The 12519-nt window shown below is 36.7% G+C and overlaps 1 protein-coding gene across 2 annotated transcripts in view; it reads left to right on the top strand.

The window, feature by feature from the left end:
* The window catches only part of CCDC186 (coiled-coil domain containing 186), a 51857-nt gene that overhangs the window by 579 nt on the left and 38759 nt on the right, over positions 1–12519 (top strand). For both annotated transcript variants that reach the window (XM_078434847.2, XM_060641424.3), the window contains exon 2: positions 9318–10010. In XM_078434847.2, the coding sequence (XP_078290973.1) occupies positions 9318–10010 (693 nt within the window). The remainder of the gene's footprint in view (positions 1–9317; positions 10011–12519) is intronic.

Genomic DNA, 12519 nt, shown 5'->3' on the forward strand with positions numbered 1-12519 from the left:
GTTTCTCTTTTCGTCTCCAAGTTGACTGTTTTATGTTTACTGTTGCGGCGACTTTTTACCGTCTTGTAAACACTTCCGTTACTATGATTTTAAGTAACTTAAGATTTCGGGGGATTTTGGATGTGAAAGATACTGTTCTTGGTTTTTATGTTGCCTTTCTTCCAAGGACATCCAAGGCGTTTGCTAAACCTTGGCTGGTAAGGATATTTCAGATTTGTGTTTATCAAACTTGTAACACGGGAAAGGCTCTTCTACATGTTTCCTTAGTACCAAGCCTAGGGGACAGCGCAGGTGTAATTAATGCTTAGCTGTAGCAATTTAACAGCTGTAGCTAACATTCACATCTTGGTTTTGTTTAAAGAGACCTGGATTTGGAGTCGGAGCATCAGGATTAGAATCTGCCCCTTTCACTTGTTAGTCTTGTTACCTGTGGGAATTAGTTTAGTAAAAATAATGGCATACGGTACCAAGGCATTTGATAGTTTTCTCCGTGTGTGTGTGTGTTTGATGTTCCCTTGATGCCTAGTGTTTTTACTTCTTTCAAAATGATAGGCTGGAAGTTTTTGTAAGAAAAGTATGCAGCAAATCGGTGCAACAGTATTTCAAGAGCTGTGCTGGTAATCATTAAAAAAAGACCCAAGTGTATAGGTATGCTAATTGTGGGTGTAGCCTTACCAACGACAGGCTACACCTTCGTATTAGCCGGAGTTGATCTTGTGGGAGAAATTAAGGTTCAAGAGACATTGATAGTGAAACTGAACTATCTCCTTGTTAATAAAGTATACTATTCTCTGTACACCTGCTTTTCAACTCTTTATTCATCATTACAGAAATAGAAAAGGGTGATGATTGGCCTCGTTGTTTTTTTTTTTTTTCTTTCCTTTTTGGTCTTTTTATTTTAAATTCAGTGAAATTACTAATTCACAAGTCTTACAAAGAATTAAAACTCCTTTTTACAGTGTAATAGGCCAACATGTAAATACTGAAGAATCTACCTGGAAATGCCTGGCTTGTGCCTATATTCTTGTTTTTCCCTGGAAATGCATGGATTATGTTTCTGTTGATATTATTAATTTTTAAAACCTTGTCAAATTCAGAATACCAGCATATAAACCTCGAGATTACTTTAAACAGTGGAGGTTCAGAGAATGTCATTGGTGTTTCAGAGTTTTAACCACTAACATGAAGGGAGTAGTGTAGCCCAGTAGCTACTCTTAACCTTTTAGGTCCTTCACCCATAAATGCAAGACTGGGCCTTTAGTGCTATTCGATGACAGCATTCCTGATGGCAGTTGCTTAGGACACTTTTTACAGCTACGTGCTGACATCTCAAAGTAAAGGTAACTGTACTGTATATTCAGTCTTTACGAAGAGATAATAGGTGGAAGCGGCCTTATTTAGAGATTTAGAAAAATCATCTTTCCCTTTGAAGAATGACTAATCTGCTTTAGTTTTCCAAAATCTTCTAACAGGTTCATGTTAAAGGAAGAATCCTTGGTCTCAAGTTTTGTTTTTTTTTTTTTCTTTCAGTAAAACTTGGATTTTTCTTTTATCCCTTATCTCTAGCTTTAAATAATAAAGCTAAATTTTGCATTTCTCAACAACATTCATTGGGGTTAGGATATTGCAATGTTACATTTAGTATTCATTTCAGGGCAGCACTAGGAGCATTGATAATTTGATTTTGAAATCATTTGTAATCTCATGATTTCAGACTTCTTTGAACTTATTTATTACCTACTGAGATTTTAAAAATCTATTTGGGCTGAGGTGCCTGCGTGGCTCAGTCGGTTAAGCATCTGCTCAGGTCACAATCTCATGGTTTGTGAATTCGAGTCTTGCCCCGAGATCTGTGCTGACAGCTCAGAGCTGGAGCTTGCTTTGGATTCTGTGTTTCCGTCTCTCTCTGTCTCTCCCCCAGATTGTTGTCTCTGTCAAAAGTAAATAAATAAACATTTAAAAAAATATTTAGGCTAAAAAGTAAACAAAAGGAATAATATTGGGATGGAGGGGCAATAGATACAAAGTATCAATTAAACCTGGCAAAGGAAAATACTGATTGGATTGTGAGTATATTTGTCATTAGGGCACATGAATTGGTAATCTACTATAGGGATGATTATGTAGTTAGTACTAATGAATAATTTTTTTAGTGAACTATATCATACCATGTTAACTGAGCCCAGGCCAAAGGTGGTTTCAAAATTTAAACATTAACCAGAACGACTTAATATAAGGCAGACTTACCACTTACTTTTAACTTTATTAGTCGTCTTTTTTGAAGAAGGAACTATATAGGTCAGTCATTTTTCTTCCCCCCACCCTTCTTTTAATTTTCAGATTTGGAAAAAATTAGCTGAAAACTTTTTAGCCTTTCTGAGACTCAGTAAAGTTTAAATAGCTCTCTACAGATAGCTTCAAACTAAGATTTCTATATTAAAAACTTTCTGCTTTAAAACTTATTATTAGAGTTACATAAAATTGTATGGGTCTAAGATACTAAACTGATAATATAACATATGACTTAATAACGTGATAGATTTTTTTAAAATTTTTTTTAACGTTTATTTATTTTATTTTTGAGACAGAGACAAAGCATGAATGGGGGAGGGTCAGAGAGAGAGGGAGACACAGAATCTGAAACAGGCTCCAGGCTCTGAGTTGTCAGCACAGAGCCCGACGTGGGGCTCAAACTCACGGACCGCGAGATCATGACCTGAGCCGAAGTCGGACGCTTAACCGACTGAGCCACCCAGGCGCCCCGAATAACGTGATAGATTATATGGTTACTTAACCTCTTTTTCCTGGAATCTTGATGGATCATAATTTCTCTTTCTCCTGTTATCCTGTCACAGGGTTTGGTATTATTTGGGGGGACTCTTGCTGCATCTATTGCCCTGAGTCTGTCCTAATGTTTTCTTTTGTGATATAATGCACATAACCCTAAAATTTGCTCTGCCCTGAGTCTTGGGTGCAAAGCTAAACAAACCCCACAAGGATACTGACCTTGGCTTCATACTCTTCAAGCTGTAGACTTAAGGCAACTTTAAAAATATTGTGCTATGTTTCACATAAAGGAAACTCGAAGTTTCCTTTATTAAAGTTAAATTTTTACTTGCAAGTTTAACTAGAATGTGAGTACTGGGGGTGCCTGGGTGGTTCAGTTTACGTGTCTGACTTAAGCTCAGGTCATGATCTCGCAGTTCGTGAGTTCAAGCCCCGTGTCTGGCTCTGTGCTGCCAGTTCAGACCCTGGAGCCTGCCTCAGATTCTGTGTCTCCCTCTCTGTCTCTGCCCCATCCCCTGCTTGCACTCTGTCTCTCTCTCATTCAAAAATAAACATTAAAAAAAAATTAAAAGAATGTGACTACTGTACAAAATATTTCTCCTTTTTGATAGAACTTATCTAGAGTTTTTTGAAATATCTTAGTTTCTAATCTTTTTTTGTTTTTAATCTTTTAAAAGTAGAATTTGATTTGCCTTCTGTGAACTGCAGTGTCTGATATTTTCATCATGTGAAAAAAGGTTTTCATGTTTTTTACACACGTTCCTTTCTGTCCTGTTAGTTTATTCTGTGTTTAAAAACTTTATCCAGGAAAGTGTTTGTATTTTAAAGGTAACATCCATCAAAAACCAGTTACTTGGATTACTTGAGGATTGTGATCAGATTATGTTGGACTATGGATGCATCTTTGATGTTATTTATTGCTTCTGATTTTAATTGACTTATCAGAACCTTCTTAGAACTGGTCATATAAGTTATTTTGTTCATGGTGCTTTCAATGTGTATTTAGGAAATATGTGAAAAACCTTTCAATGTACTTTGCCTTCAAAGGACAGTAAACCATTATATTTAAGAATAGGAGTGCTCTCACAGACTCAACTTGCTTGTCTTAGTGGATGTTATCTAAGAAATATACAGCTAGTATTACTTGAGACTCAAATGGTATAGTTTGTAATTTAAAACTGTGTAGTTTGTTGTAAATATTTATGCTGAACTGAGCCAGATTTTTCTGTTGAATTTAAAACACTTATGCATATCTTCTATAGCTTCTGAGGGAACACTGACAGATGTTCATATTAAAATGCTATAAACAAAAAGAGTAAAAGATTTAACACGGAGCTTTTATATATATTGGTCCACTATACCAAAATGTAAATTCCCTAAGGGATGGATGTTTTCTTCACTGCCACGTACTCAACACAGAACAGTATGTGCACATAATGCATGCTCAGTCGGTACGTACCTGGTGAATGAATTAATAGTTTGGAAATGTATTTGTGACTTGGTACTTTTGTATGAGGCTTGTTTGATAACCTATTACCAAATATATGTGGATTGGATTCATTTGTTTTTGCGTTATATTGAGTAGGCTTAAGTTTTTTTTTATTGTTTATATTGCTAATTACTAAGAAAACAAGTACTAGTACTAAAAGTTCTTAAAGACAGTGTTTTTATTTTATTTGTAAGGCTCTTATATGGAAGTAATTTTGTAGAAATGAGAGGTTTTTTTTCATTAAAAAAATAAAACAGGGACACCTGGGTGGCTCAGTCAGTTGGGCATCTGACTTCAGCTCAGGTCATGATCTCACAGTTCATGAGTTTGAGCCCCGCGTCAGGCTCTGTGCTGTCAGCTCAGAGCCTGGGGCCTGCTTCAGATTCTGTGTCTCCCTCTCTCTCTGGCCCTCCCTCACTTGCACTCCGTCTCTCAAAAATGAATAAGTGTTAATAAATCAATAAAACAAAGGTAGATAATGGTTGGCTTTAAGGCAAATAAAAAATGTTTCTTGACCAGTTGCCTACAGCTGATGAGCTCCAGTAAGAGCGAAACCAATTCTCACTCCTGAAACAATATTGAAGTGTGAATTGGTCCTGTAGTACTGTGTCAGAAACAGAACCAACTCTGGGCAGGGGAAGCTTCAACTGAGGAATTTTGTGACTGCTAAGGTTTAAATACAGCATTTTCCCCTAATGAGTAAGAGTTGCTAAAAAGTCAGATAACCTGTGTTATTTTGAACTCAAAAAAAGGAATAGATACTGTAATTGTAATCACTGTATCTTTATATGTGAGTGTAGATTAGATTTGTACGAGCACTTCTTAATTAAAACAATTTTGTAAACCTGTTGTCTAACTGCTCTTAGGCTATTGGATCCTCAGTAATTTCAATGACAATTCCCCTATCCCCAAAGAAAAAACTTGGATGGCAACCACACTGGCCTACATCTGTGTTGCCAACTGGAGGCCCGCAAGAGGACTCAGCTGACTGGTCCCTCTCCCCCCCAGTTATCTGGTTCATTGTGGACATAATCAAGCTCATTGTACATAATCTTGTACAGTTACTTAATCTTTGGTTGATGGCTTTATTACATATATACACATAGATTTTTCTCAACATCTCTCCTTTTGTTGTGCAAGTAGTATTCATTTGAGCATCCGAAAACTAAGTTTGCAAACTAAGCGGTTACCAGATGTCAATTTATGTGAAAGGTCAGGGGCATATAGTGAGCAACAATATAGAAAGTACTTGTCTTTTGAGGTTAAACTAAGCTTCCTTTAATTTATGGAAGGGTAATATGTAAAACAGTCTAAGCTGAGGTAATCATAAAAACAGACTTATTTTTTTTCACTTAGATAAATATTGAGAGTGAGACAATATTCTGCGCTGTTCGTATAATATTACAAGTCTCAGATCATTGTATAAACTCAGTGGGTCCCACCCTCATTGAGAACTGAACAACATTTAACATTTGCAAGAATAAATGTAAATATAGTAAAGAGTGTATGTTAGATTATTCATTATTACCCTTATTATATTGCTTGGGATTTAAGAAGTTTGATTCACTTCAGAGTGAGGTTCCTCCTTGAAAGTACAAAGCTCATTTAAAAAGCTAAAGACTGTCCAGAAATGTCATTAGGAAGGCAGGGACTGTGTGCTTGGTGAGTATATACAAATGCAGCACGTTTGCATTTACACGAGAGATTATTTCTGTCCTTACAATGAGAGAAAATTTGGAGGAAGATGTGGATTTAGAATTGGTCCTTTAAATGTAGTTAGACTCCGAATAGACTCGTGGCAAAGCCATGGAAATGTTAATGTGTAGGTTGAAGGAATCTTGAGTAGTCTGGTCAGGGTGGTAGATTATAGTGAGGTCCTAGGATTTTAGGAATGTGTTGAGAGATAAGATTGGACAAGTAGTGTGACTGGTTTACTGAGGAGGAATCACATTCTGAGGTATAAACATGGTTTTAGTTTTTATTCTCAGGTCCGTAATCATCCTCTGTAAAACACCCCCATCCTTTTTACTTCCCTCTGAAGTACAGTCCCTTGTATGGGTTTGATGTTGTATCTTTCTGCCACTTTTCATTATCAGAGAAAACTTATTCCAGAAATTAAGATAGGTTTCAATTACTTAAGAAACAAAACAAGCCACAAAAAACATTACAAACTCCTTATTCTACCTGAAGAAAGGATAAAGGTGTTAAGTTTCCAGCTGCTTGAATTAAAGAAGAGGTAATTTGACTCTAAAATATGTTCCCTCTTTTTTTTCTCTAGCTAGCCCTCTTGTAGTTGGCCGAAGACCAGCCCTTGGAGGCAGAATTCTTATTATAGGAACCTCCAAAGAGGAAAGAGATATCCCTGGTCTTAATCTGGTTCATCTGGTTGCATTTGGTGGTCGTCTCTGTGGAGGTTATGATATGTGTGGATCTTCTAGGGTCAGTGTTGTAGCTCCCTGGTCCCTTCTGCCATCGAGGGCCGGCTCCCTTCACAGGGCAGCTCCTGTTCCCTTTTGGCAGAGCTATTGTAGTACATGCTTCAACCCCTTTTCTGGATTGGGTGATACTTGACCTAGTGCGGTCTCAAGTCACTTGCACTTTTTATTAAGCTCTTTATTTTTTTACTTGGAGTTGCAGGGAAGACAATAGGAATGGAGTAAGACTGAGAAATCAACATTTCAAGTGTTAAGGTATGAAGTGATTACACCTGAATTGGGTTGCAGGTAGGGGACAGTGGCAGCAGAAAGGAAGGTATAATTGGAGGAGACATGAAGTTGGTAAAAGAATATGAGAGCAAAGGAAGGGAAGGAGTCATGACTAAGAAAAATGATACCATTGACAAATCGAAAGGATTAGCTGGGAGTGCTCAATTATAGGAGCTACAATTTTGATTGGAGATTTTTAAACCGTTTTCAGTTTGAGGCTGTGGTGGAATATCCATTTGAAATGCCTACATTCAGAGGGAGATTTTAATACCGGTACAGAGATAGAGTGAAGGCAAACAGGAATTCATTATCTGTAACTCAAGAATACTGGACTGAAAGTAACTAATGTGGATATCTGCTAGGAGTTGTTGGTTCAAATTTTCAAAGTGGATGAATTCTAGGAGGGAAAAAAGGGTGAAGACTGAACCCAGGAGAATATGAAAGCTGGATAAAAGGATACTCAGTATTTGCTTAGTGCTTTTCTCTTGACAAAGCATGGCACACGTTCTCTAATGATAAAACTTCTTACTTGCTCTGTGCTGGAGAGTCACAATGCCTTTGTATTACTTAACTCATTTAAATAGATTCTTTATCTGTTACCTGTTATTTTGGTCAGCTCTGAGTTCACCTTCAGTTGCTATAACATTGACTGGTTATGATGATTAAAACCACTTCATTAGTTTTTAGATTGATTTCTAAATTAATACTTCAAATTCAGCAGCAACACATTCACAAGTTATATCTCACAGTGACTTACTTTAGGGAGAACTATACAGGTGGTTAATGCCCCTGTGTGAGAATTATTTTGTCTTAGGTTTTAGAATACAGCATGCTTATGAGGCCTTTATAACTTACTGCATTAATTTGTATTGTGTAAACCAAGCCTTTAATACAAGTGTGGGCTTTGTCTTCGTTATAATATATATGCAGCAAGAAAATGATAATTTCTATTTGGTGCTTTGGAAATGTGTTATACAGATAGGTAATGTGTAGGATTAAGGCCAGTGTCTGTGATAGTTGATGCCTCAAAGGGCAGTCTAAACTAAAAAAACAGGGTACTTAACAAACTGGTCCTCTTTTCTTAGAATTATTCTTCCCCATTTTCTACACTCCTAGAAGAATGTTCCTCAAATACAGTACTAGTTTTATTAGATCACTTCTGTACTTTAATGCAATACTCGAGAATCTACTGTGTGCTAGAAACTATAGTATAATCAAGTATACAAGTCCATCATGATTTATGGTGTCATAAAATTTATTCCTGCATATCATTCCCAGGTTCCACCTGACAGTCTCTTATCATTTTTCAGAATCCCTGACCAATGCTTCCATCACAGACCAACATGAATATATATCTTTCTGTTATTCAAAAATTTTATATTTTTGTTTTCCATAAATACACCTTCCATCTGGAATTCTTTCTTTCCTACTTTGTGTCAAAACTATGATCTGTCCCCTTTTTTATCCAACCTTATATGACACTGGTAGCTCATCTACTCTATACATGCTTTGTTGATGTGTGACGAAAAGAAGTTGATGGTTCTTTTTCATCAAGATTGCTGAAATATTTTATATTTATCTGTCGTAGGATAATTTTTGAAGTTGACTAATTTTCAGAAAATAGCTAAAATATTAACCCTCATAAACAGCATAAAAATGTATTCTAGTTGTTGAATTCTTTTTTTTTATGACCCAGGCAGTGCATATGGGCTCCATTTGAGTTGCATTGAGCATTGTTTATTCTTGATGAGAATGTTTGAAAATCACCATGGTACTTCCTGGATTTTTGCCTGGATGAAAAACAAATTCCCACCAGGGATCTTTAACATCCAGCTTTAGGAGCCTGGGCTATAGATAGAGTTTTCCTTGTCAGTAAATTGTTATCATCGTTAGTGTGAGTTGTTTTATAATTTTTCTCTTCTAGTGAAATATTCCTTCAATATTTTCTGATAGATTCTTGAGAGTGTCTTTTGCCTCTCATGGAACTGAAGGAATTCTAAACAATTCAGTTGAATTCTAACAATTTAAACTTGTATATTTTATACCCAACATCTCATAGAGGTGATTAAGGAATGCAAACTGCACCTGAAGTGAAGTTGTGTGACTGAATTAAAGGAGGAAAGGAGAGTAAGATTTGTAGCACCCTCCTGGTTGTGGCACACTTGGATTGCCTATCTTACTTGTTGTGGGTTTTTTTTCCCCCTTTCAAAGAGTTATTACTGGTAAATTTGTGGCCTTAATTATTTCACATCATGGAGTATATGCAAATACATATGAGGTCATGGTTTACGAAACTTTTTAAATTGTTTACAATTTTGATGTTTTCACTTTTTTAGATGTAAAACGAAGACCAGGAACAGATTTGAAGCAGTGCAGAGTGAAGTGGTGCCAGTCAGCATGTCAGAGGCAGAGCACATAGCCTCCATTTCCTCTGATAAAAATATCGGGAAAACATTTGAATTAAAGGAAGACTCCTGCAACTTGTTGTCTGGTGATGACAGCAGCAGCTTAGAAAATGAGTCTACGCTGCCATCATTAAACTTTGATAAAACTTTATGTCAGCCTAATGAACACAATCAGATTGAAGCCCAGGAAAACTATATTCAGGATCATGGTGGAGGTGAGGATTCTTGTGCTAAAACAGACATATGCCCAGAAAATTCTGAACAACTAGCTAATTTTCCTGGTGGAGGTTTTACAGAGCAAGCTTCGAAAACAAATGAAACTGAGCAGACAGTGACACAGATATTGGCGGAATTGAGGTCATCTACATTTACAGAAGCAGCAAATCAAAAGACTTATTCAGAAAGTCCTTACGATACAGACTGCACCAAGAAACTTATTTCAAAAATAAAGAATGTTTCGGCGTCAGAGGATTTGTTGGAAGAAATAGAATCTGAGCTTTTATCTACAGAGTTTGCAGAAGAACACCGAGTTCCAAATGGAATGAATAAGGGAGAACATGCATTAGTTATGTTTGAAAAATGTGTGCAGGAGAAGTATTTACAACAGGAGCACACCATAAAGAAGTAAGGTTTTAACATTTTCGTGCCCCCCCCCCCCCCCCAACGGTTAGGATTAAAGATTGAATTCTTTAAAGGAAAGTATCATCTTGGAATTCCATAATAGTCATGCACGTTGCAGTTCATCAACAAATATGTGCTGAATAATTGAGCAAACGTCAAGTTTGTCTAGTTACTTAATATATGCCTAAAGGAATAAATATTAATGTGAATTCATTAAAGATCTAGAAATATTTATAAAGACAAGTTTTTCAGTTTTGAAAGAATGTAGAGCATAATATTGTTAAAACTATGAGAAATTCAAAAGGAAACAAGAAGTCATGCAATTAAAAAAGATTTTCTTAAAATTCCCATCGTAAATCCATTGGTTTTAAAAATTAAAATTTAGAGAATTGGTTAGTTATCAGTAATTAAGAACATAGTTATTTTTAGACTTCTCTTGGATTGATAGAGTTAATTTCTATTTTAATGATGGTTTAATTTTATTTCATCTTAATATTGTCCTGTATTTTTATTCTAGATTTTTTTATTTAAGTGATGCAAATGTTTAGACAGTCTTTTATAACCTTTAAGAAAGGAAACCTTCTTAACCTTCACTAAAATACAGACCGATTCTCTTTTTTTAAAATGATACTTAAAAAAAATTTGGAATGGGAGATACATATGTAAAGAAAGGAGTGGAAGCAGTCTATATACTAGAGGAGGGTGACAGAAAAAAATATAATCCAAATATTGCTAGATAGGTAACTGGCTTTTAATGATCTCTTGCTTCCAGTGTTTACTCTTCTAGATTTTTTTTTTTTTTTAAAGTTTATTTATGTTGAGGGAAAGAGAGGGAGGAGGAGCAGAGAGAAAGGGAGAGTGAGAATCCCAAGCAGGCTCTGCCCTGGGGCTTGATCCCACACTCATGAGATCATGACCTGAGCCACCCACCCAGATGCCCCTCTTCTAGATTTTCTTCCTCAGTGGATCAGTCTTCCCCAAACCAGCTTACCCTTCATTGGTTTATCCAGTGAACTCGAATCTCTGAACCATCCAAAGCCTTTCTTTTTTTCTATTTTCAATTTTTATTTTAGATTGTGACAAAATACACATAAGATTTCCCATCTTAAATATTTGTTTTAAATGTTTATTTTGAGAGACAAAGGGAGTGTGCACGAGTGGGGGAGGAGCAGAGAAAAAGAGGGAGAGAAAGAATCGCAGGCAGGCTCTGCACTGTCAACACAGAACCCAACGCGGGGGCTCCATCTCCTAAACCATGAGATCATGACCTGAGCTGAAATCAAGAGTCAGATGCTCAACTGACTGAGCCACCCAGGCATCCCCATCTTAACTATTTTTAAGCATACAGTTCAGTAGTGTTAGGTTTATTGTTGTACAACCAGTCTCCATAGCTTTTTCATCTTTCAAATGTGAAACCCATACCCAAATGTGAAAAGCATACCCATTCAACAACTCCCTATTCTCCTGCCCTCAGCCCCTGACAACCACTGTTCTTTCTGTTTCTAAACTTTATCCGTGATACTTTATATAAAGTGAAATCATAGTATTTGTCTGTTTGCAGTTGGCTTATTTCACTTAGCGGGTGTCCTCAAGGGTCATCCGTATTGTAGCATCTGTCAGAAATGCCTTCCTTTTTATGGGTGAATATTTTATGTATATACCATATTTTGCTTATCCATTCGTCTGTCAGTGGACATTTGGGTTGCTTCCACATTTTGGCTATTGTGAATAATAGTACTGTGAACATGAGTGTACAAATTCTTCTTGAGACTCAAGTCTTCTCTTAAAAAAAAAAATTTTTTTTTTTTTAACGTTTATTCATTTTTTGAGAGACAGAGAGGGACAGAGTGGGAGCAGGGGAGGGGCAAAGAGAGAGGGAGACACAGAATTTGAAGCAGGCTCCAGGCTCTGAGCTGTCAGCCCAGAGCCTGATGTGGGGCTCGAGCTCACGAACTGCAAGATCATGACCTGAGCTGAAGTTGGACACTTAACCAACTGAGCCACCCAGGTACCCCGAAACTCAAGTTTCTTCTTAATACTACCCTAAAACTGGGGCGCCTGGGTGGCCCAGCTAAGTGTTCAACTCTTGATTTCGGCTCAGGTCATGATGTCATGGTTCGAGAGATTAAGCCCTGTGTCAGGCTCTGTGCTGACAGCACGGAGCCTGCTTGGGATTCTCTTTCTCTCTCTCTCTCTGGCCCTTTCGTACTGTTTCTCTCTCTCAAAATAAATAAACTTAAAAATACTACCCTTGGGGTGCCTGGGTATGGCTGCTTCTCATATCCTTACTGGACTGCTGCTGTTATGAATAAACTATATGCTTTTGTGCTTAGACCTTCAGTGCTTTTACCATTGTTAATTTTTAGGGTAACTTCCTTATTTTCCTTTTGTACTGTTCTTTCAGACCCTTTTTATTTTTTTAATTTTATTTTTTATTTTAAAAAATTTACATCCAGATTAGTTAGCATATCATGCAACAATGATTGCAGGAGTAGATTCCTTAGAACCCCTT

This window comes from Panthera onca, chromosome D2, assembly GCF_046562875.1.
Source record: "Panthera onca isolate mPanOnc1 chromosome D2, mPanOnc1 haplotype 2, whole genome shotgun sequence".
NCBI lineage: Eukaryota > Metazoa > Chordata > Mammalia > Carnivora > Felidae > Panthera > Panthera onca.